General features: G+C 38.2%; 1 protein-coding gene across 2 annotated transcripts in view; it reads right to left on the reverse strand.

The window, feature by feature from the left end:
- Positions 1 to 8,586: 8,586 nt before the first annotated feature.
- MLLT3 (MLLT3 super elongation complex subunit) overlaps positions 8,587 to 25,416 on the reverse strand; it is a 154,561-nt gene continuing 137,731 nt past the window's right edge. Inside the window, exons 9-12 of one of the 2 annotated variants that reach the window (XM_067315581.1) lie at positions 24,879 to 24,978; positions 21,633 to 21,704; positions 19,593 to 19,664; positions 8,587 to 11,403 (exon numbers count right to left, since the gene is read on the reverse strand). In XM_067315581.1, coding sequence (XP_067171682.1) covers positions 11,272 to 11,403; positions 19,593 to 19,664; positions 21,633 to 21,704; positions 24,879 to 24,978 — 376 coding nt within the window. In that variant the 3' untranslated portion in view covers positions 8,587 to 11,271. Of the gene's footprint in view, positions 11,404 to 19,592; positions 19,665 to 21,632; positions 21,705 to 22,485; positions 22,506 to 24,878; positions 24,979 to 25,416 lie in introns of those variants that run through there. The other variant, XM_067315582.1, reaches the window with a different exon arrangement.

The following is a 25,416-nucleotide window of genomic DNA, read 5'->3' on the forward strand; positions in this document are numbered from 1 at the left end:
CTGGGATGTTACAGTCTGAATAGGTAGACAGCTACATGAGCAAAAATTTGGCTGGATGGTCACACTCGAATGTTGTTGGTTGATGGTTTGTGCTCTGTCTGGGAGCCAGTTACAAGCGGAGCTACTCATGAGTCTCTGCTGGGATTTGCCCTGCTCAATATCTTCATCAGTGACCTGGAGGAGGAGGTGGAGTGCACCTGCAGCAACTTCACAGATGACACTGAGCTGGGAGGCTGTAGGCAAATGCCCAAGGACAGGGCCACATGTCATAGACAAGCTGGAGGAATGGGTCAACAGGAACTTCATAAGCAGGGCCGGCCCAAGCAGGGCAGGGTTGTCCCCTCTGCTGGGTGCTCCCAGGCCCTGTTCAGCACTGTCACAGGCCAGGGCCAGTGCCGGGAGGCGCCAGCCGGGCTGGGGCATGAGGAGCTTGGGGGAGGCCATGGGTGGCAGGACAGGAGCCCGGTGCTGTGAGAAGAGGCTGTGGGGCTGGTGCTGCTTGCTGGTAGCAGGGGTAGCCATGGGGCACCGTGGGCAGGGCCAGGAGGTGCCGTCGGACTCGGAGAGGTGCTGCTGGCTCTGGCCTCGGAAGTCGTCGAGCCCCAACTGTGTAAAGCCCTGAGCAACCTGGTCTGACCCTATGGCTGAGCCTGCTCTGGGCACAAGGTTGGGCTAGAGACTTCCCAAGATCTCTTCCAATCTGAACTACTCCATCATTTTTTCTGCCAGCCCACATGCTATTCCCTTTTGCTCTACTTAGACAGATTATAGTCCTGGTTTGAAAGAAGTTAAAACCATTAGACCTCCCTGGAACAAAACGCATTCATGAGCTTTCCAGGAAGAAGGTTAACAGCTCCTCTCTAACTGTACTAACTCTACTCTAACTCTACTTTAATCCTCTTAAGCAAAAACCTTCCTAAAAAATTGCAGAAGGAGCAGTCAGTCATAGCTGCTACAAGAACAGGTAATATGGGGCTGTGCTGTATTTCTATTTCCTAATTTTATCTAAAAAAATATATATATATATACATATGTATATATTTATAGATCCAAAGCTACTGTACCGCAAAAGTCAAAATCATTACCTCCCCAAGCTTTTATGGCAGTTACTATGATAGGACAGTCAGATTTTGTATTTGTTCTCCTTTAAAAAGTACCCACTATAAAGTTGACCCCAGCGTTGAAGAGGCTCACTACCCAGTCAGGCATGGTGATTCAAGACCATTACATGTTTTCATCTTAAATCTCTTCTCTGTGTACACAAGAAGTCTGGATCAAATCCTGAGGGCTGCTCCGTAATTCCTTCATTGACACCCTAATCCTGCAAACAAATGCCCCAGATATCTATTGGACTCTTGCAGGGCAGACTGCAAAACACATGCATCTGTCTTCACAAGCCTGGGAGATAAAAAAGCCTCAGCACAAAACCATTCAATAGCTGTTTTAAAATCAGTCATCAAACAACAACGACTGATGTCAACTTATATTAGGCACATTCTACAAATGAACCAAGCGAAGCATGCTGCAACCATCAGCAGAAGGCACAAAAATTGGTTAAAAATACACTCTTGTACAAAGATGGTATTACCATCAGCAATGGATTATGATGCAGAACATGTTTTAAAAGACTGTTTCAAATAAGTTACGCCTAATCTTTGAGCTGTTACAAGTGTCATATAATCCTCAGAAATCTATTCTGGATTGTAAGTATTTTCTGTACTACACAGCCCATTTAATTCTCATGTTTACAACTGGAATAAGATTTGTTTTTTATTCATTTTATGAAATCCTCATAAGTACATTTATGATGAACTATAAAAACCTCACCTCGAACCAGCAATAAAATTGCTGGGTACAGTTATTGCTTTACTGAGTGTGCAGCAATAAACCATATATAAACATAAATCAATGGGAATGCCAACCACTATTTTGAAGACAAGAACTCACATACAATACACAGAATTTTTTTGCCACTTGTGGTGTTGATCATAGATCATTCAACTGCTAACAATCTCATTGTTAGTTATTTACAGCAGAACTTTATGTGACCTAGCAGAAATTGGACCTCCATTTTACTAGATCCTATAGACCTATAAAGCAGATATATAAAGTCATCTTGCAACTGGAGGAGGAGTGGGGGAGGTGAAAATTGTGCTAGTCTCTTGTCACAGCAGAGCTGAAGCAGCAAAGTGGTGTAAAGCCTTGTTGACAATCACACAGGATATATGTGATGGGACTAACCAGCAGGTTGCTTCCCAGGAATGAAGCGCTCTGAGATGCGTGGTCAGTGCAGAAGCCAGAGGGCAAGGGCACATACATGCACAACAGCAGATTTCTCACAACAGCACATTTGCTTGCCTCCCAGCAACTTTCTCATGTTGTGTAGCTGAGCAGAGAAAGGTGAATGGCAGCCGTGCTCTTTTGCCCATAAAAATCTGACAAGATGCGCATTTCAGACTAATGAAAGCACAAGCAGATTTTTGGAAATAGGTGACTACACCATGGCACCACTGTTAGGTGGAGATAAATAGATGTTTTTTCTTCAAGCAATTGCATACAAAGGCTTTCACTCACAGTTGCTGACATAGTTTCACATTCCTATCAAAGATAGGGGAAAAGGGCACACACTACCACAGAGATAGCAGGAGTGCCCTGGCAAAACCAGTGTCCGATCTGGCTGCGTGAACCAGAGAATGGCAAATAAACTGACAACACTTAAGTTATGCTCCACAGCTGTCTGATACAGAGACCACTTGCTCCCTAATGGAATAAGACTGAAAATGCCTATGGGGACCTTTCTTAGCCAAATCATATCAAGTATTAATAAAGTCTAAGATAGTTTCTGGAGCAATATGGACTGTTAATTGTGTCAGGAAACACCACAAGTAATGTAGACATGCACTTGAGACGCTGGATCCTATCCAGACTAAAAGAGAAGGCATCCAGCAAGTGACACCCAATAGTTTCACTTCATCTACAGTAAAATGTAGTTCTGTGAAGAAAGTCAGGATGCACACTGACACAGCACTGCTGTGGAAGAATAGGAAACTCTCACATAATTTGGGGTGAAGTCTAAAGGACAACTGATTCTCACAAAAAGTCATATTTATGGGAGAATCCCTGTACATTTGTCTCTCTAATCTTCTAGGTGATGACTACCAGAAAGGCTTCTTTCACCAAAAGAGAGCAAAGACTAGTCTCCTAAAGGAAATAATCAGTTCGGCTACTAGTAATGTAAAAGAGGCATTTTGTAGCTGATAAGCCACACAAGCAAGTTCCTTTTAGAAAATTTATGGCCAGTATGAGCAGATTATGTTGGCCATGAATTGATCAAATGACCAAAATTTTCCTAGCGCACTACAATAAACCTGAGCTACAATTCCACAGGTTGCAGGGTGAAATTTCCTTTCCTTTCCTTTCCTTTCCTTTCCTTTCCTTTCCTTTCCTTTCCTTTCCTTTCCTTTCCTTTCCTTTCCTTTCCTTTCCTTCCCTTCCCTTCCCTTCCCTTCCCTTCCCTTCCCTTCCCTTCCCTTCCCTTCCCTTCCCTTCCCTCTCCCTCTCCCTCTCCCTCTCCCTCTCCCTCTCCCTCTCCCTCTCCCTCTCCCTCTCCCTCTCCCTCTCCCTCTCCCTCTCCCTCTCCCTCTCCCTCTCCCTCTCCCTCTCCCTCTCCTAGCAAGGCAAGAGAGATGAAAAGGATAGCTAACCAATCAAGGTAAAACAAACTCTTCCACACTTCCCTGAAGGTTCACCATAACTCTTGCCTTTGCTTTGGAGCCAGAGGTCCAGTGCTAGTTTTCTTGTTGCATCCAGCACCCAGGCTCTCAGGTTCAAGGACATTTGTTCCAGGCAGAAGACAGCCATTATTCTGAGATACTACTGTCCATCAAAATGAACCAACTAATTGTCACTGTTTTGAAAGCAAGAGCAGCAGGACTCCAAACTAGAATCATCTAGCCCATGGCATATGTTGACATATATAGCATCTTTTCTGGAGTAGAGAAGAAACAAATATGAGATGAGCTCATGGAATGAAGAACAACTTTTAGTTGTCTTCTCTAGAAACAGAACTATTTATTGCTGTTATGACATTGCCAATAGATTAAGTGTCAGAAATCCCCATCAGAAAAAGACTGCAGTTTTCTTAAGACCTGGACAACTCTCTCTTAAACTGGTACTTCAAGCTGGAGAGAATTCTGGAAAATGGCATCCAGTGGAGATGGCTCACAAAATAGTATAAGCAAAATTTTTGTAGGTGCTAGGGAGAGATCCAGTACTGCAATGGCACAAAGTATTTTATTAAACTTAGGTCAGAGGATGACATAGTATGTACTTTAATATCATAGCAGCAATACAGTTAGTGTAAAATCCATAGCCATGCAAGTACCTTTGGACTGTAAGTAGTATATTGGAATTGTAAAAAATCTTCTAGGAAGATTTCCATTTCCTTTTAGTAAAGGGAGATCAGTACCAGCCTTGGAGTACCTGGAGAAAAACTTTATATCCAGAAAGAAAAAATCATATTCTGAAAGTAACAGTAACATAAGATCTGTAAGAGGGTGCCAGGATGCTCAAAGCAGCACTTCAGCTCACTTGGACACCTGGTGCATGAGAAAGGCCAAATACCAAGAGCTTTCCACAGGGCCTGCAAAAGCTCAATGGGATTTGCATGTATTTTTCCAGGAGAAACAGATTCAGTTTTGCTCTCTTTGCTTCAACACCTTTTGAAGAAGAAACTGTAGATTCAGTGTTCATTCAGGACATCAGAAGTTGGTAAGATGTCTAATACATCACATTGTTAAGATAGAAGGGCAGAGCTTGAGTCCTGATGTTCTGTTGTCACTATTTTAAGAATCTGTGTCAGGAAGGAAGGAAGACATTGCAAAGATGCAGAGAGGACAATCATCTCTCTGAAATTAAAAGAAATTCTGTACCTACCAAAGCATAAAGAAAATTTATCTGAGGAACCAACTTCATGGCTTATCTTGAACACAAACTGAACTGTTCATTCAGAGAAAGGACACTGCAGCCTTCTGTCTTGTAGCTACAAGACAGTAGGAAGAAAGTGTCTGCCCTGGACACCTATTCCTAATACCTGTGATAAGGCAAGAATACATTTCCAAAAATTAGGCAAGAGATAGTCAAAAATTCAAAAACACTAATGTAACACCTTAATCACAAAGATGCCTTACCTTGTGAAGTCTCTCAATCCACAGGCTAAGATAGTCTTAGTCTTACACATTTCTTTAGTAATAAATTGCAAGTTTCCCCCACTTGCAGTCATGCAGCAGAATGTCAGGCCACATCCTAATCTTAGCTGTGTACTTTTTCACAGAAGCTTCATCTTAATTCGTCTTCTGATTATAGTGTGCTAATAAAGAGTGACACTCTAATGAAAGCAGTTACTTTCTTCACACACTTAAGATAGTTTTTGTGGGAAAACATTTTAGAGGGTATTATCTGCTGGACAGAACTAAAAAAAAAAAAAAAAAAATCACCACCACACTCCACTTCCATCCTCTCATGCCTTTCCCAAAGAAGGTAACAACCCCAACAAAATAATCCCACTCCAAACCTACACTGCTCAAACAAGCATTAAATTTGGCAGTAAAACCCTGCAGTGGAACTGATACAGTTGCAAAGATGAATTCAAATATTTGGACAAATAAGCACAGTGAAGGCTTAACTGCTCAACACAGCTGAAAGAAAACTGCTTTATCTCAGATAGGCTGGGTGGTGCTGGCTGAGCCTGTCCTGAAGGTCACCTCTCCACCCTTCAAAAGTTAAGCCATCTTGCTGCATTTAGCACTATTTTTTAGACCACCCACTCAGACATGAATACATAAACCACATGTGCTAGGAATGTCTGCTCTGCACTGAAAGCAGTATCAGCACCACGACCTTATTACTTGCACAGCCAGGCTTTTAATACAACTCATTTGTTTTATCTTTTCAATATTTTTGATTTCTTAATGGTTTGTATGTAGTCTCCTTGACAGCCTTTAGACATTTAAGGATTTTGAAGGGCACATTACCGGGGAGGGGGAGGTAAGAGTGAAAATATTTTTAGCACATTTTTCTTTCCTTTCTGCAGAGGTACATTTTATTTCTAGGCCTTACTGAAAACATGTAGCTAACAGCTTCACAAACCTATTTCCTGAACAGGACACAGACCTTGAATTCTGCTCTCATTGAGCAATGATGAAAGATAATCATTTATGCCTTATTCATAGAGAAGACAAGGGCAAAGTTTATTAATGGAAGGACCAGTTTTATAGCATCAATTCTCTGAAAGAACATATGAAAATGCATGACCCCTTTGATGCAACATTCAGGGAAGCTATACTTCCAGTCCAAATTATTCTGGCGATGACCTCCTGCTGTACTCACAGGCCTGCATTTGACTTCAAATATCCAGGCTAGAAAAATTAAAAATAAATGAAGAAAAGTGCAAGATTGTCATTTTGTGACAAAATCAATTTGACTGAGGTAGAACACAGAATATAAATGAGATGTAATATCCACACAAATGTTAAACAGACATCAGCATCTCAAACCATAAGATAGCTTAGATATTTGTATCACGCTGCAATACATCTATCTCTCATTATTAAGTCAGCAATACCACCACAGTTTTTATAGCAGGCAACTTGAGAAGCTGCCATTCTGCAAACTTTGTGACGGTGTCTTACAGCAGATCTAACCATTCAGACTGTATTCTCTTCCTTAATGTAAGGGACTATGCTCAGCTACTAAGGGATTTCCTTTCTTTTCTTTTCCTTTCCCTTTCACTTCTCTTTCTTCTTCTTACTGAAAGAGCACTGTTTTCATTGTGGTAATATTTCTCCTTCCTGTCTAGTCACAATGGCATTTCTTGCTGCTCAAGTAAATGCAAGGCCCTTATATGATCGTGCTTTCACGTAAATTTGTCTGCTTACTCATGCAAAGGGATGATCTTGTAATTGTCATTGGTTTAGCTGTGTTAATGCACTGATTAACTCCCAAGCACACACAAAAGCACTGCAGAAATATGAGTCATAGTCCCCATCATCCATTTTTAAGCCTTTCATGCCCAGCAACAAATCTTCCATGTACACTATACAGAATAGCTTCCTGGTGTACACTATATACTACTTAACAACTACGGAAACTATTGAGGCTCAGAGGAAGACATGCCTTGCACTTTGTTAAGCTCTGGAACGTGTTCCAGACCCTTTATTTTTGATGTGCCTGCTAGCTCTTGCTATGGCTAAAGACCGGTCAGCACTTTCACCATCAGCCTCCATTTCAGTACCTTGTACTACAAATGCCAAAATAGATATTTACACTATAGACAGCAGCAGCTTCGTCTTTCCAATTTTAAAAACAATTTCTCAAGGTCACCTCGCTACAGATCACACAGAGCAGCCTTGAGTAAATAACAAGATCCCCAAGAAGTTCAAAATAGACTCCAGTTTAGCACTAACTGTGGACCACTGAGCAAATACATAAATAAAAATTCCCATATAGACTGAAACAAGAGCCTGCTAAAAGATATAGTGCCTGCAATTAAAACACAAGCGGTAAAAGATGAGAAGTGATGTGCACAAGCAAAGATTTACAGCATGAAGGAATCAAACATCCTACCCTAGACACTGTCCTGATGGTGAGATAAAGCATATGACAACTGAATAAGGCAGGTTTCTCTACAGACCTCCCGACAAGTTTACCATCCATTTTGCAAACTGTAAGTAACGGGCTTGAAATTGATGGGCTGTTCAAGAAATCTAAAACAATAATATAGTTTCTAAGAAATCAAGACAATACTTAAATCTTCCAGTGACCTGAAACAGATTGTGAACATACTTTATATCATTGTGAGAATATGAGAGAACAAATGGGTCAGGACAAAACCCAAGAACTTCTAAGTCTTTTCCCCAAGGAAAAGAAACATTAATACAAATATTCTGGGGCTCTCCAAATGCACAGTACTATATGTACTCTGCTTCTGAAATTAAAAGAATAGACTTAATCTAAAAAATCCAACCCACGAACATGACAAATTAACCATGAGAAGTGACTGGCCAAAGGCTGTTGAAGAGACAGCACAGGATCTTGTAAGGACTCTCCTCACTTCAGTGTACATCCTCTCCTCCCTTCTTTACCTTGGACTAAGATGGCTTTCAAATATAGAAGAAACTGAATTTCTAGTAAAGCCTTTAAGTTAACCCAAACTTCTAGGAAGGTATTAAAAGTTACCTATCCACTTGCATACCCACTTCCTGAGGTGGAGTTAGCGGCAAGAATAAAACTATCCTTACTATTCAGTACAACTGTTACTCTAGTTACAGTGCTTCACTGATGCTGAAAAAGATTTTTAGATAAAGCAACTTACTGCTAATATCCTGGTCATCTCACTGGATTAACGCAAATTCTCTCAGACAATTTTGTTTTAAACAGCTTTATGTTAAATAAAATGCCAAAACATTTATTGCTAAAAGATTTTAACTGGTCCCAAAAATCAATGCTTACAAATATTAAGGACTTTGAAGGGTTTTTATGATTTTTCTTTAAGATAAATATCAGTATTTGAAATCAATTGAAGAAGGATTTATTTTGTTTCTGCATACAAAATTAGATGAAAATAGCTAATGCAGTTTTTAAAATGAGATCAACACTTAAATAGCTCTTATTCTATCAGAATTTTGTGGAAAATACCACACACACACACACACACACACACACACACACACACTTCTGCAGTCTATATTTTTTCTTCTCTCTCCCAACTTCAAATTATAAAATTTAAGATTTTAAGAATGCTCCAGGATTTGTAGGAAATTTAGCAGTAATTTTATATTGTAATTGCTATCATCTCCCTTTTATGCTTATTTCCCTACTTCCTGTTTTCCTGTATCCCCATTCACAAAGTACAACAAAACTTATCTAGCATTTTATAGGTAAAGTGACTTATTTCACCATCTCTAAAAAACAGTGGAATATTCAATATTCAGACTAGCCTTATCAAGAGATCCTTCTCCCCCTGAACTCAGAGGTTTTACCACAAAATTTAGTTAGAAAAGTCAAAATGACAAAATTCCACATATATCTAGTACAACTATAAGATAGCAAGTTGAATACACACTAGTAGATCAAAAGTTTTTAAGATTGCTTTTAGAATTCCAAACATTTTCATATAAAATGTTGATAAAAACGGAAATGAATCCCTCTCACATGCAAGCCCTCCCTCCCACCATCATCTGCCTGATGTCAAAAGTAACTTTAAAAGACACTCCTCCCACCCCCAACAATTGCACATTGAGACATGGACTTAGAAGAACAACATAATGCTTCAAGTATGCTTCATGCCAATCATCAATAAGAGTCATAACATTACTGAAAAAAGTACACTTGTTCTTTGGAAGCCCAAGACAGACTTCCTATGGAGTGTGGTCAAACAACATTTTAAATAAGAAAAAAGCCCCCCAAACCCAACCCTTATCCCCCTCTCGAAAAGAGTAAAGTGTAAAATTTTCTTTGGACTTAAAGAAACAGTGTTAAGATTTACCATCTGACTAAGAAATAACCTCAATAGCAATTTAGTTTTACAGTGATGCACAAACTGTATGCATGAAATAAATCATACAGATACTACTGTTCAGCTCTACACAGACAGACTACATGTGGCATATAAGCATACACGTGACGTACGGCCAGTCTAGAAACAAGATATATTTTTTAAGGCTAATAAACCTGAAAAAAACCTTTGGATCCAGAAGTATTTCTTAATTCCCTTCTCTTTTCATTGGGGGGTTTGAACTCCTAATACAAAGGTGATGATTTCAGCAAGAAACCATCAACAATATGAGAGCACAAAGCTTTGATGTGTGATTACATACCCTTTCCTTTGCACATGCATAAAGAAGGATCCTGATTTTAAAGGAATAACAGATAATATGAAAGAATACTCATTTGTATAGACAAGAAATTCTTCTGGAAACGCAAGCAGGTTACTGAACAGACACCAAAATCTGAAAAGTGTAAAAGACAAACACAGACACACACATATATGTATATCTACATATATATATGCGTATGTATATACACACACATATATATGTATGTATGCGTTTCAACGTGTGACTGTGTATCAATGAATATATTTTGTTCAAAGAAAGGGTTTTAATTTATCAGGTATTTAAAAAAAAAAGAAAAGACAAACCAGACTGAATAGACCATATACTGTACGAACAAACAAAAAAGTTATGCCAATAGTTTTATGGAAAAAGTGAGTCACACACTGGCAGCAGTAGAGTGTTGAAACTCATAGTAATAAATAGCTCCAAATCAAGAATTTTCTACAACATTTCCTTAGAAAGCAGGACCAGTATTCCTCCTTTTATGATGATCCTGCAAAACACCTTCACTTTTAAATATATATTTAATATTATAACATTAAAACAGACACGAGAATGATGACAAATGGTGCTGGACAGTATACAGTAACTTTTTTTTTTTGTTAGAAGTCTTACTGCTTTATTGACTAAGGCTAGACAGCAAGTCATATGATCCTATTTGGTGCATTTTCTACCATGATCCAAGATCAATAAACAGGTAGAGCCAAGGACCTGTGGTCCAGCCTGCTGTGGTCCAACCTACTGTGGCATACTGTTAACAAAAAATAGGGCCGTTTTTTGGTCGCCCATTTTGTATCTTGTTTCCTGGAACTGCAGAAGTGGAAACAAGATTATAGTGTTTTAAGTGACTACAGAAAGTTAGCAAGAAATGGCATTTTAACATGAGTAAAGTTACTAGGCTTGTGATGGCGATGGTACTGCATCAAAGGAGCATATACGGGACCCCAGTACTTGCAACATCTGGTAGTGTCATTCAACTACTCAATGACTTCAGAATGTATGTATGTAATAATAAATAGATCAGTAATGTAATAAGGCAGTGTGTTGAACATGCATTCATCTTGTGGACTGGAACACCACAGAGAGAGATACATGATACCATACACATTCATTAAGAACAAGTTTTTTTGTTTGTCTTCTTCTGTCTGTTTGTTTTTCAAGGTTATCCAGGCTAACTCTCTTCCAGAGCATTTTCTTGTTGAGAAGAGTGGTCCTCTGAGTCTTGTCACTTTTCCTCTCCTTTATCAAGAGATGATGACTAGCTTTAAGTTAAAATATAGCTGAAGAGGGTTGGCTTGTTTTCCCCTCTCATTTTGGTTGCATCATGCTGAATGTTTCACCTAAAAAACAGTTTTTGATGCAGCCAGATGTTGAATCCTCAGGAGGTTCCAGATGTCTCCAGATAACTCTGTAGTTTACGGACTGTGGTTTTGTCCAGTGAGCAAAGGTCAAAGTCAAAGGTGGTGTTTGTGATATGAAAGTGTCCAGTCTCTTCTATCAGATTTACTATCTGAAAGGGAAAAAAAACAAAATTGTAGTTGAAAATTCTAGCTGTTTCACATGCCCACTGAATGTATTAACATGCCTCTAAGTGCCATAAGAGATGTATAAAACAAATCCAATTGTCCCAATATTTTCAGATTAAACCACAATCCTTTACACACTATTTTCTTTTGACACAGAACTGTAGTTCAGACTACAGTGCTTTGTTTCTTCATCATCAACCATAATCGCAGCCTACTCCCATCTGTTGTTACAGCAAACATCAACATGGAGAATATACTCTTCAAACGTTAAAAGAAAACCTGCACATTTACTAAGTCATTCTTTTATATATATGCATGTATGTATGTATGTGTGTATATATATATGTGCGTGTGTGTGTGTGTGTGTGTGCGTGTGTGTGTGCGCGTGTGTATATATATATATATATATACACACACATGCGCACACACATATATATTTATAAGAAGCAGGAAGATCTCTTTCTGGAATATTTACTGTGCATGTAGCTGCCAAGCAGGTTACTACAGAAAATAATTAGCAGAAGCCCATTTTGAAAACAAGAGAAACAAAACAATCCTGATAGAATCTTGTCTAAATCCAAACAAAAAAACCACCTGTATTCAAGAGCTGTCACATCAGTTGTTAGTACTAGCAGTTATTTCTGGAATAACAAATCCAAATCAATTGATATTTTTTAAGCAGAACAACCATGAACTACTCCTATCAATGGCATGGGAAAATCTCTTCTGGTGACTGTACAATCTATAATCACAAGTTTTCTTCAAATAAGAATCAGAAGAGTTGTCATAAGTTCCTGAGAAGAATATCAACAGGATATATGTTAGTCTAGGCATGAACTAGAAGAATGAGAGCCTGTCTGAAGTTTCCAAATTTTGTAGTGTCTAAACTGTAGTCTATATTTTGAAAGAATGGTCACACTCGATACTGATCTGTAACAAGTAACTCCAGATACGATAAGTACTAGGATGTGCATCCTAAATAAACCTAAATAAAAACCCATTCACCATCTTAGAAAACCAAACTATTATTTGTCAGATAGGGCTAAAGCAGTGCAAACGTGCCATGGCTATGGATCTCCACGTGTTTCTTCACTCCAACAGACAAGCACATGGGGGGGTACCCCAGTCTCTTGGCAGTGTCATGCACTGACAGCACACTGTTCTTCTGCTCAGTCTTTCCAACTATCTCTTCTGTGGCATTCAAGCTAGATTCAATGTCACGTTTGTACTGTGTCCAGCCATAATGCTGAACCTGAAGGCACTGGATTTTGTGTCACAGCTTAAGAGCTACTGTATGGATGAAATCTTCAGGGCTTTGTTGCACAGAGCTTATTTCATCACTGATGCTTTGGCCTTTTCAGAACAGGGTCACTATATTCTTAGCTTCAAACATCACAACCCTGATTCTGAGCATAAATCTTTTCAAAAATCAGAGTCACTGAGAAGCAAAACCATTCCAACCTATCAAAAGAACCTTAATTTTCCACTTTAGATTTATTCTCATGGTTCAGGATACGTAGAACACCACAGACTGCAGCACAGTATAAAGATACAAGCCTAGTTTTTAAACAAGCAAGCTTAGGTCCTAGTGGCAGTCCATTCTAATCAGGCAGATTTGTCCTGGTTCTCAGAGGCAGTCACTCTCTATGCTTCGCATGTTATAAAAAGGTTCAGTTTAAATGTCTGTTTCCCCAAACACTGCAAGCAAACTTAAAGTTTGTTTGAAACTTCTTGGTACTATGTTATTTAACAACCCTGCAAACAGGGTTGTCAACTACTACAAAATCTAAGAAATGTTTGGAAAGTACAGATTGAACAGATAAAATACAAAGGTGAGAGTAGTCCACCACCAAATAATGCAATGATTTTCATTTTTTAAGTGTCAAATATACTTTCCCTTTCTGCGAATAGCTGTATAGATACACAAATCCATTCACACAGAACAATGTGCAAGAGAGTGTTTTAGAATTTTCCTTAAGTAAAGAAGGAAAATGTATGCAAATATTGTTATCTCTCAAGGACAAGAAAATGTGTCTTGCTATGTGTTTACACAGCATAAAACATTTGTGATCTTAATCCTGACTGGAAACTTGAGGTGGAGATACACTTTAGTGCGTAGGTCAACTCTTGATCCTGTACTGAACTCATCATCTTAGACTGTGGTTCAGCTACCATTGTTGTTTCTGAAGGCTTGGCTGAAAATCACCAAAACTGTATTTACTAAACCATTTGTTAGTTTTCCCCAAAGCTTAAAAACATTTCTACAGTATGATGCAATTCTGCATTGAGATAGCTTTGCAAAGAAGGTGATGAACAGCAAAGACATATACCCATTCTCTCTTTTCAAGTATTAATACTTCATCTTGGTCAAGAAAGGCAACAGCTTCTGAAACATTTGGTCTGTTTCACAAAAAGGTACTCTTGCAAGGCTGGCAAGATCCTGTACACTGCCAGTACATCACCAGTTCTTTATCCAGCAAAGCTCCTGCTTGGCTCAGAGTTGTTCAGCTCTGATCAGACCAAAGGATCTAGTCTCATGCTTAATCTTTGGAAGGGAACAGCGTCAGCTTCAGTAGAAATAACACAGACTTTGGAAAACAAACCAGAGTTTGACAGCCTCTGAAAATCCTTCAGTTTGAAACCCATTTAGTTTTAGGACTACCACATACAGCTCCACTGAAACACTGCAAAGACTTATATTATTTACTTTTTTGAACTTTACTACTCAAACTGTAGCTCTTTTTCCACATTTGAAGAAGATCCCTGCGCACACATGGTTTACAGAATATACCTTAAAATGACAAATCTGGTAAGAATACACTAATTTGAAAAACAACATCGAATTTAAAGCAAATCTTGTATAATTACCCTCTCCCCATTTCATTTTTTAAGTAGTTGTTTTTTTCTGAGCAGACTCCAGAGGAAAGAACTATGTTTATGATAAATGAAATAACTTCATGTATATTGTCAGACAATGAATGCCACACCCCATGGTGGATGAAACAGAATGGAAATGAAATAAAAGAGGGAAACGCTTTTTACATCAAAAATCCCTCTTTCTAATCACCTACCATTTTCTGCTTTCCACAGGTTGGGAAAAAAGAAAGGGAGTATCTAGATTTAACTTGATTTGCAGCTGTACAAGATTCTGAAAGTACTTAGCACTGATTTTGCACTTATTTGAAGTTCTTTTAAATTTGTGTCTCTTGGCTTTAATTTTTTTCCTTACGGAAATTTTTAATCCAACCTTGCCTACTTCATTTGTCCATCTGATGATTCATGGATTCTTGCAACACTTTCCCAACTCCTACTGTCCTGCAATTAACATGAGAGAGAAATTCAAAAGGAAAAAAAACCCGATTGCTCCTAGAAGGCAATTCTGATATATGTTATTTTTCATTCACTCTTTTAGGCACTTTTCTGAGCCTTGTCTTAAGAGAGAAGCTAAGGAGTCAATGCAGCCCACTTTTGTAAAGTTAGAAATTTAATCTCAGGCTTGGTCTCCAAATATTCACTCTGTGATGAATAATTAGCTGTAGAACAAGTTTACAGGAGCTGAGGCAGGGAAGACAGCTACACTGAACAATCCTGTCTAATGCTTCCTTGTGATACTGTGGAAGAACACCACTCCTTGTAACCGCCACAGCAATATACTCGATTTCAGAAAAAAGAACATGTAAAAGTGTTAACACATGTATTTTTAAGCAGCACTAAATATTTTAAACAAACTGGTAACTTTCTTATTGATCAGGTTCTGCTCTAGGCTTTTAACTCCCAGACCAAGAGAAATAAAAACATTTTAAACATATTGCCGTCCTGACCTCAAGAAATATAGTCACCATGTCAGGGCATCTGGTAAATCAGACCGGAATGAACCCCCAAAAGTTTTAATGGATGTACAAAAATATATCCACATAAACCCAGACAGCTCAACAGAAACTATCTGCCTGTTTGCCATCAATGAAGAATTCATGACTTACAATATTATCATGCACATCCTTATGCTCTTCAGAAATACTTGAAAAAAGAATAAAGGTTTAGATTAGTTACTAGGAAGCCTGATAGTTATAATGTTAGAAATAGCATTAAAATGTTTTATTCTGGGAGTTCATGCTTCAAAGTTGAAAAATATTCCATTTGTTCATGTTGAAGTAAGCTTCGCTTTACTGCTGTAATGTACAACTCTGTTTACCTAATGTCATTCCACCATCATTATCCATCATACTACAACTATTTATCTGCCTTCGAACAAACAAATGAGTGTGTTTGTTTGTGTGTGTGTGTGTGTGTGTGTGCGCGCATGTGCGCACACGCACACACGAAGAAGCTAAGGTGCAACTAATGACATAGTCATTTTTCAATTTATGGAGGGTTTTAAGCCATCTGATAGCTTCCAGATTTGCAAGCTGCCCCTCACAGAAAAATCTCAGAAGATAGTTGCCTTCTGAAATTAAGCACCTTGTGAACATGAGCAATGTGATTCTCAGCAGTGCTGCACACTCTCAATTTCTTCCTTATGTCTGTGCTGTCTAGTGCATTAGCATCAATGATGTTTTTAAACCAGCTGAAGATATGACTTCTGAAACCTCAAAATCAGAGGCAAAGTCCTACCAGAACTCTCACTGCCTTTCACAGGGTCATGTTAACACCGTCTGCCCTGGGAAAGCAGATTTAGGAATGCAGCTTTAGGCAGCCAAATTTGAATATATGGGACACATGGCATTAACTTTTGACTTAAAATGCTCCATTATCCCTACTGTTTCACTGTAAATTACAGAAAAAAATGCTGCCTCATCATTGTAAATCCCAAATCCCTTATTATAGTGAAAGAAATGGGAGAAATTGTTCTTAAAAATGTAATTTCAGACCAATTTCTATCTAGCCATGTCCCAATATTCGCATCGGAATTGCTCAGGTGATTCTCACAGGACTCATCTTGGCCAGATGTTCTTTTTCACCTGCCTTCTAACTCATGGGCAATTCTTACATACCTTTAAGTATCATTATAAATCAGGATTACTTAGCTGTGTATCTTGGAACCTGCAATTCAACATTACATCTCTCTTGCCTTCTCCCTCTTTTTATGGATTTATTTCACCTTCCTTTAACACAGTGCCTCAAAGAGAAATGCCCCTCTTCAGAAAAAGCCCCATCCTCAAACAGATACATTTTCTCATTTCCACGTCAACTGAATTCACTGCCTATAGGCGTGGTAACACCTGAGACTTGAAAAGCTGTTCTCTCCTTGTCATACCCCTCAGCAGTTCAAGTACTAGTTCAAGAGCCACTCCTTTGACATTATTGTTGCTTACAACCTTGATCGGTGCCTTCATTTTTCCCTTGCAACTCCTTTCCCTAAAAAGTCCCTAAAATCCCTGACATATGCAGGAATTGGTTACCTTCCCTGACATAGACTAAATAGATTAGAAACATCACTCAGGAACACACCACCTCTACTGCCATTCCAGTCCGACCCGGCAACCATCTTTAAAACTCCTTCAGGTATTTACAGCTTTGTCGCACATTTCCACACTCACTCCCTCTTCTCATGTAGTTCCTTTTCCACAGTTTCATCCCTTGCTTTCTTGTGCTCTGTAGTTCTTGTTGTCCCTACATACTTCCTGTATCTCTTTGACTAGCAGTTTCACATTCATTTCTGAAAATGTTTTCAGCTCTGCACTGTCTATTTTTATTCTCAGACTCATTGGAAGTATTTTACATTAATTACATAGCTGCAAAGCAGTCAGGATATTTAAGATGGAAGGCAACATTACTTGTAATACACAGATGCACTGACTCTATGCAAAACTACTGTTCAATATTGCAGATACATTTCTGTGAATTGATAAAATCATAAGAACCAATGAATTAAGGGATTAAAGGCTTTAAAAACTCAGCTCCTGCCACTATAGCGTTCTGTGTTTTATAACAACATAAACCATTTGGTAGTGTAAGTTCGCAAACAGAGAAATGGTAACTAACATGGCTCTTCACTGAATTCTAGCAGATCTTTGTAGCCAATAATTATAGTTACTAGCTACATCAGTAGAGTACTACACCCACTGTCCTGGCATGCACAGTGCTGTCGCAAATTCCCTCCAAACTGCGGAAAATAATTTGCAAGGACAACAATCTCCTAGGGAGCAAGGCAACATTGACAGTTAATAGACCTAACTTCTATACTATAACTAACTGCTTGAACACTATGCTATGAGAAGTCATAGATTATAGTATTAAAATAAAACTCTTAAATGACTTATGAGGCAAAGGCTAATGAATACTTTCTATTCTCTGATAAATATTCATGATAAAAAAAAGTCTATCTTCAGTTTTAAATCCACATGAATACACCGTTATTTTTTCATTTACTCAGAATAGGATACATCAAACTTCCAGTTCAGTCGTGTCTCTTTTCACACAGCTTTTCCTAGTATTAGTAACTGTATTCTAATATCGGACTGAAAAAACTTTAGTGGACAAGGCCATCTTTCTTCTGCCAAAGGTATGTACTTCCTCCCCACAAAATACACAAGTGCTACTAAAAGAGAGAGAAAGAGAGAGAAAAAAAAAAAAGGATTACAGATTCAATTTGAACCATCTATTTTTTTTGGAAAAATTTCTTAGGGCCACAGGATGATTCAGGTCAGAAGGCAGGTCTTTAGTCCTTTCTAAAGCAGGCTCAGCTGTGGGGCTGGACCAGGTTGCTCAGTGCTTTATCCCATCGGGACTTGAAAACCTCTGAGGATGGAGCTGGCCCAACCTCTCTGGGCCCAGCTTCACTGCTGGGCTGTCTTTGGGAGGACTTGCTTGTTTTCATCTTCTCTTTGCAGGAAGGTTTTGAAGATGTTTTTCTTTCTCAGAATTTCACTTGAAGGCACCTAGACCCCTTGCTGGGGTCAAGTGAAATCATTCCAAAGCTATGCCTTGGATACCTGGAGAGGCAAAGCTAAGGCATGACTTTACAACACAGTGGCTTCTTCAATTTCAGTTTTCATGTGGACTTCATTCATGAATAATGTAAAGGGGGTAAGGTAATTCATATCTTTTAGTCTCCTGCAAACCAATTTCCCAATGTAGATAAAAATTTGCCTTTCCACCATTCTGACAGAGTGCTTTGGTGAGAAAAGCACTAATCTGTACAAAAGACAAAATGAACTTGGGAAACAATAGTATATTAAATATGAAGGATAATCAATATGCATGAGTGTATCACAACAGATGACATCTGACACAGCCATCAGCATTCCTCTTTAATTAAGAATATCTTTAACTGAAATCTTTCTTTCCACCAATCCCTCAATTATTTTCTGATCTTTACTCACAATATTAAGCCTGAATTAATAAACACTCACAGATTAATGCAGAGGCTTGCAAAATATATTTTACTCACTTATCCAAGTGTTGAGAAATTTGATGAGTGATTGAAGTCATTTAAAAGTGATAAAAATTTCTCTCTTTGCAAAGTTTCTAAAATTGGGACATAATTCCTCTAAACGTAATAAAAGAAGCCATCTGTGCTACAATTACATCTGCTTTGTTAATGCTGTTTATTGTTTCATTTTCACAATTTGTAATCCAATAGTACCTGACACTGTCATCCAAAACAAAGAATATAAAATTCTTACTATTGCATAACTGGACAATAAATTTGAAGCCTTCTTGGTTTGCACATTTTCATATTTCATTGCTTCCATGACTTCAGAATACTGAATAAATACACTGTTTTTTTTCCCCCAAAAATGAGTTTTGCTTTGAATTGTGTATTTTCTGTTTGTCATAGCAAACATACTTAACTGTTTGTGAGAAAATGCCTGTCATTCTCAGGAAAAAGCAAATTCAAAATTCTTATCAAGTCATGACACACAGCTGTACTCATTCTCCTATCCTGTTTTCATTATTACTGATTCAGTATGTAGAGAAATATAACAATGAACTGGTGAAAAATTTAGCTCAGATAGACATTGTTTATTTTTTTATATCTGTCAATTAACTTGGCAACACAATTTACTCATAAAAATTCCCTAAGCTGCACTGAAAGTCTTAATAAGCAGTACTCTACAAGCCTGAAAGCTATTAAATCTGATTATAAGATTTTAGATGAAGGGAACAAAAACAGATGTGACTTCACAACTTCAATGAGCATGCTGTGATATAGCATGAGAGTGTTCCTCACCTGCTGTAGTACATGTCTCTCTCTCAATGTCATTAATCTTCTGTGGAGCTCTACTAGTTCATCGAGATATGCCTAGAAACAAATCCCCCCCCCCAGTAATAAACAACTTGTTAATTAATCATAGCTGTGTATTTCAAAAACTTCAAGATTTCTTCAAAAAACAATACCAATGGAAATTTTATTTTAAATCTTACTTGAACTAAACTTCCTTTTTTAATAGGCTGGCTTTCTTTAGCTTAATTCAGCCCAAACACAAGTTTTTGAGGGTTTTCTTAGATACTTCGCAACCCTGAAAATCTTAAGGTACTGCTACATTACAAAGCAACCTTAAGTAAATTATTCTTTCAGAAATTCAAAAGACTTTTGGACAACTGAGATCACAGAATCACAGAATCACAGAATCACAGAATCACTGAGGTTGGAAGGGACCTCTGGAGATCATCTAGTCCAACCCCCCTGCTCAAGCAGGGTCACCTAGGGCACATTGCACAGGATTGCATCCAGGCGCGTTTTGAATATCTCCAGAGAAGGAGACTCCACCACCTCTCTGGGCAACCTGTTCCAGTGCTCTGTCACCCTCACAGTGAAAAAGTTTTTCCTCATGTTCAGATGGAAGTGTCTGTGTTTCAGTTTGTGCCCATTGCCTCGCGTCCTGTCTCTCGGCACCACTGAAAAGAGTCTGGTCCCATCCTCTCGACACCCTCCCTTCAGATACTTGTACACTGAACTTGCCTTCTAGTATGATAAGAATATATAAAAACCCAAAGAGAATACACTAATTCTTAGAAAAGAAGTAATCAGTAGGAACTTTGGAAGTTCACTCACAGTGCATTTTTCAGATGCACAGAAATACATTTTAAGGAATGTCAGGAGTTCAGCGGATAGCCACCTTCTCCCTTTGGAAATTAAACATTTCTTTGCTGAAGAAGAAAAACTCTGTGGCTCAGCTATGACAAAACACGTCTAACTGAGACCAGGGCTGCCAAAACAGAATTTTTGACAAACAGCTCCCACCTTTCCACACAGAACCCTAGAAAAAAATAAACACAAGGATTCCTAACCAGGGGATCATGAATTGGTTATAGAAGTTCCCAAGCAAATCCCTCTCTCTCTTTAAAGCTGCTTGATTAATTTTCTGTGTCAACAAGGAGATATAGGGGAAGAAAGGTCAAGAAACATTGTTCCAATGGTAATTTCCACTTTCCTCTTTCCCAGAATATCAGCCTATTCTACAGGCATGTCCCCCCTCTCCACCCAATCACTGACTTTCAGTCTCAGACATTAGAAACCCTTCCCCCTCCCCTTTTTTTTAAGCACAGAGAGACACAGCACCCATCTGAAGGAAGGAAAAGGTGCTACGGATTAGGCCACTGAAAATTTAGCAACAGATACTGCTGCTTCAGTCTCCTGCCTCACAGTATCACAAAGAAGTTACCACTACCTGCAAAATATAAACCTTCAGAGGTCCACACTGGGAAATTACACTGTGTTCTCTCACACAGTGTCTTAGAGCTCTTATTGACAGCCAGCTGACATGACTTTACAAAACTGCCTCTCCCTGTGTTAAATGGTAACTCTTGCTTAGTATTGTTCTGGTTAACATGTGCTAAATCACACTGCCATTTCCTAAGGTGTAACCCTTGGAAAGGATTCTGGAAAATATTTTTATATTGCCTGAATGGTTTATTGACTGGAAATTCAACTGTGACGTCTCCTATACAAAAATCATCACCTGTTCAGTGAAGCACAATGCAAACTTATGGTGGACACAGATAAAATAAATAATAGATGGCAGATTCCCATCTAGTGACATTTGCAAAGTCACCATATGTATTGAGGGAAGGAAAACTCTTTTTAAATAATACAAGGAAGAAACAAATTTAAAAACAAAAAGAGAAAGATCTGCCCTTGAAGAACTGAAAGCAAAGATATACTAATTATTTTTTCATTCTGTAAGAAAAAAATATGATTATCTGCTGTGCAGAAAATACATTAATACCATTTTCTAGGCTAGTTTATTGTTCTCCCATTCATGTTTACCTTATCACAATCGCCATTCTTTATTTGTTTGTCGGACTTGTTTTGCTTTATTGGACTTTTGACTTCTAAAATCTGGAAAAGAAAGAAAATCCTTAAATACATTTTTGGACACAATTGCTTAAGAAAAATCCTGCTGTCACTTAAAAACAAGAAGAATATAGAAAACCAAACTCAGAACTGATTTTTTACTTTCTTTCATCTATACAATCAACCTGCATCTTTTCAGAAACAGAAACTTAAAACAGAAAACGCTGAACTGCTGGAATGAGGTGATACCGGTACTATTAATCCTTAAAGGAATTAATTTCATGTAATTTTAAAGCCTTCTTGAGACTATTTTTTGTGTGCGTATGTCCTTTGCATGCTAGTAGGATAAGAAGTCTAATTTTGCAGACACAAAATGATGCTGAGGTACTACTGTTCAGTACCTCTGAAGTACCACCTAAGTATGTTTTTCCAGTGTTTTCTTTTTTAGTGCTGCCTCTTTTCTGAAGAATAGAGATTTCAAAACTTACATGACTGCATGAGCTGTAACTGCAAAAGAATGCTTGACAAAAGGCAGTAATTTGTCTTGTACTTATATCATACCATTCCTTCAGTGCAATACAAAGCCATTTACTACCACATATACAAACCAGCAATGCTTCATTCAGTATTGAAGCACAGTTGAGAAGAGCATGTCAATAATCAGCAGAACACCATGCTTAATATGACAAACTTAGGATTCAAGTGAGGAATGTTTCAGAGAAGCAGAGAATCCTTGTTTGTTATTTTGATTTTTTTCCCATCACACAAAAGAAACATTTTTTTGAAGCTAGAAGTACATTTAAAAAAGCACCATGTCATTCCTAACCTGGAGTACAGTCAGCTCTTCTGAAAAACATCAAAGGAAAATAAATCATGACAGATGATGAAGACTTTGTTTTATGTGCCATTGTAAGAACGGCATCAATAGCACGATTTCGCCCAAAATGATCCTGGATAGTCACAACACAGTACAAAACTCAACAAGGAAAACCATGGAAATGAAGGCCTGTAAAAACAACTCTTCTGGGCTACCATGAAACCTCACTGACAGCTTTCTGTAAGTTCCTTCCAATTTCTTCTAGTTCCCTAGTTTAATTTACTAAAACTACATATATGCTCCCCCGGAGTGATCAGCACAGTAACAATGCATGAGGCAGGTAAACAGCTACTTTCTTGCATAGGTAAAGTGACTGCAGATCTGAATTAATCTTACCTAAGCATTTGCTTAGCCAAGAGTGATGCGTAGCCAGAAAGCAAAACATGATACTTCTCTGAAGAAAAATCCCAGTTCTTAGATTCAACACCCCTAGGACTATTGGAGTCTGGGCCAGTGAAAGGAAACATCTTGTCTTGATAAAATAGATCTCTATGTAAGGATCCAGTACCTTTTAGATGCTTTACTTGTTTATAAAGGAAGAAAATTCTTAGTTAGCTTTAAGCTGTAATTTTTTGACTCCCACTTGTCCTAAAATTTAAAGTCGTTTTCAAACAGAACCTTAATGAGGACGCAGTATACTTGAAAGAGTCACTTCCTTACAGTGCTCTTGATGTGTGATTGAAATCAAACACCTCAGGCACTCTTGTTTAGAGGAGATATGGCACTAATCACATCAGAGGAAGCTTATGGAAGCAGTGACATTAACTCCGTCTTAGCCATTTCAGGCTGTAAATGGACTTAGCCTGATTTCATAAATCAAAAACTCCATTCTAGCAAGCAGCACGATGCTAGCAAGCATGGCTTCCCCAAATTTCCAATTTTCACTTCAATTATGAAAACACAAGAAGGCAGAGAGACATTCACATTTAGCTGGCTCACTGCTATTGTTTGGAGTGCCTAAACATGCAGACAGGCTTTTTGTTAGGTCACTGAAGCAGAAAGGAACATGAAAGATGTGACTGAGTGGACTTCTGCTTATTGAGACTTACATTTCCAGTTACATTCCCTCTGCAGAAGTAAATGCCTTCACTAAACAACAAGCCATAGACGGATGCTTCATTCTCCTTGTGCTTATGTCTCCAATAAATGTAACATTCTATATCTTTACAGTTTGATTTTTTTCTAGAAAGAACCTCTCTGAAAAACTTGAAACTTATATGTAAATCAACTCAAAAAAGCCTGCGGAGTTTCTGATGGATACTACAAATGCTTCCTGGATATGGAATCTCCTTCTTCTTTATGTTCATAAAAATCATTAAGTGCACAGCCTATTCCCCAGATTTTTTTTCCCCACAGTGTATTTGAATTTAAATGACATGAATAATACTGTTTTGCTTTTGCACTATAAGTAAACTTGTATATTATTGGAAAAACAATGAAATGTAAATTATTTCTGCCAGAGAACGGAAACAGATATCCCAGGGGATATAGGAGGGGCTCATCTGTAAGACTCAATTCATCATCTAAACCACAAACTTCTGTTAATACATGTAAATGCTATTCTAACTACATCATTACTGTAAACAGCCATTTATTCTCATATTGATTTCAGTAAATTACATGATGGTCTTACATATGGTCTAACTGACCCTGGGAGTCAGCTGTGGCTCCCTAAAATAAGTGGCAAATTATGTATTTCATAAATAATGAAAATCAATTGTTTAAGAATACCAGCTTTTACGTATTTAGAGAGCCATGCTTTTTAGTTGACTGGGTGTGAAGTAACTCCTAAAGTCTAATTCTCATTTTTCCCCAACTTATTTTGTAGCTCTAAGTTATTTCATTTCTTTTCTGGAAAACGGACCTACCTTACTTTCCCAACTAAAAATAATACAAAAACTAGCTGTTACTGAAATGGAACAAGTACTCTTTCTGACAGTGAAGTAAAAACTATTGCATCTTCTAGATAAACACTGGTGGGGAGGGTAAAAGAGGGTTTAATAGACTCCTGAGAGTGAACCCATTGATGTGATTGTGTCTCCTACAAATACAACCCAAAAAGTGCATCGATTGTATGACTGATGCTGTAAAGCCGGTTTACAATGTTTACCTTACAAAGTTAATTCAACAGAAGGGACACATTCCTTAAAATACTGATGAAAACACTAATTTGCTTTACAGTATTTATTTAATCAGATACTTTTCCATCTCTTGAAAAAAAAAAGTCCTAACCTCAGTTTACAGGCTAAGTAATTGCACTAAAGCAATCAGAATGTTATACCAGCTCCCCAGCAGCAAGCATGTTCCTATGCCAGGCTTATATTTATGAATTCTGACTTTACCTGGTTGTTGTTGGTTTTCAATAAAGGTGGTGTTGGTTCATGATGTAGTGATGAAGAAGCTGAACTACTGTCACTGTCACTGCCGTCACTTAGACTAACTCTGTGGAGAAACAGAGCCAAGACATTAGACCTCCAAAGGGCTGCTTGCAGGGGCAAGCCTAGCTCACACTTTGAGGTTGGATACTAAGAATTACTCTTTGCTAGGTGAGCCATCATTAGTCAAAGTAACTTGGAAAAGTGCTGCTCAGTAGTGGAGAGGCATCAGAGTGGAGCTGGACTCTGGAAAAGGCTCTGCGTAGCATGGAGAACAAGACTGGCTCCCTTCACTTGGTTGACATTACACTGTCCAGTTAACAGCAGCTAACATTACAGAAATGATTTAACTGTTAGAAAATTACACTGCTGTTTCCACAGTCCCTGGAGGGAGGCTGTGTCACTGTTCATAGCCATCTGGAAGGAGGAACATGGGTTTTTTTAGAGATACTTCTCCGCTCTTCCAAAATCTTTCTGAAATCTGTCCTTCCTGACAAGTACTTGT

This window comes from Apteryx mantelli, chromosome Z (assembly GCF_036417845.1).
Source record: "Apteryx mantelli isolate bAptMan1 chromosome Z, bAptMan1.hap1, whole genome shotgun sequence".
Taxonomy (NCBI): Eukaryota; Metazoa; Chordata; class Aves; order Apterygiformes; family Apterygidae; genus Apteryx; species Apteryx mantelli.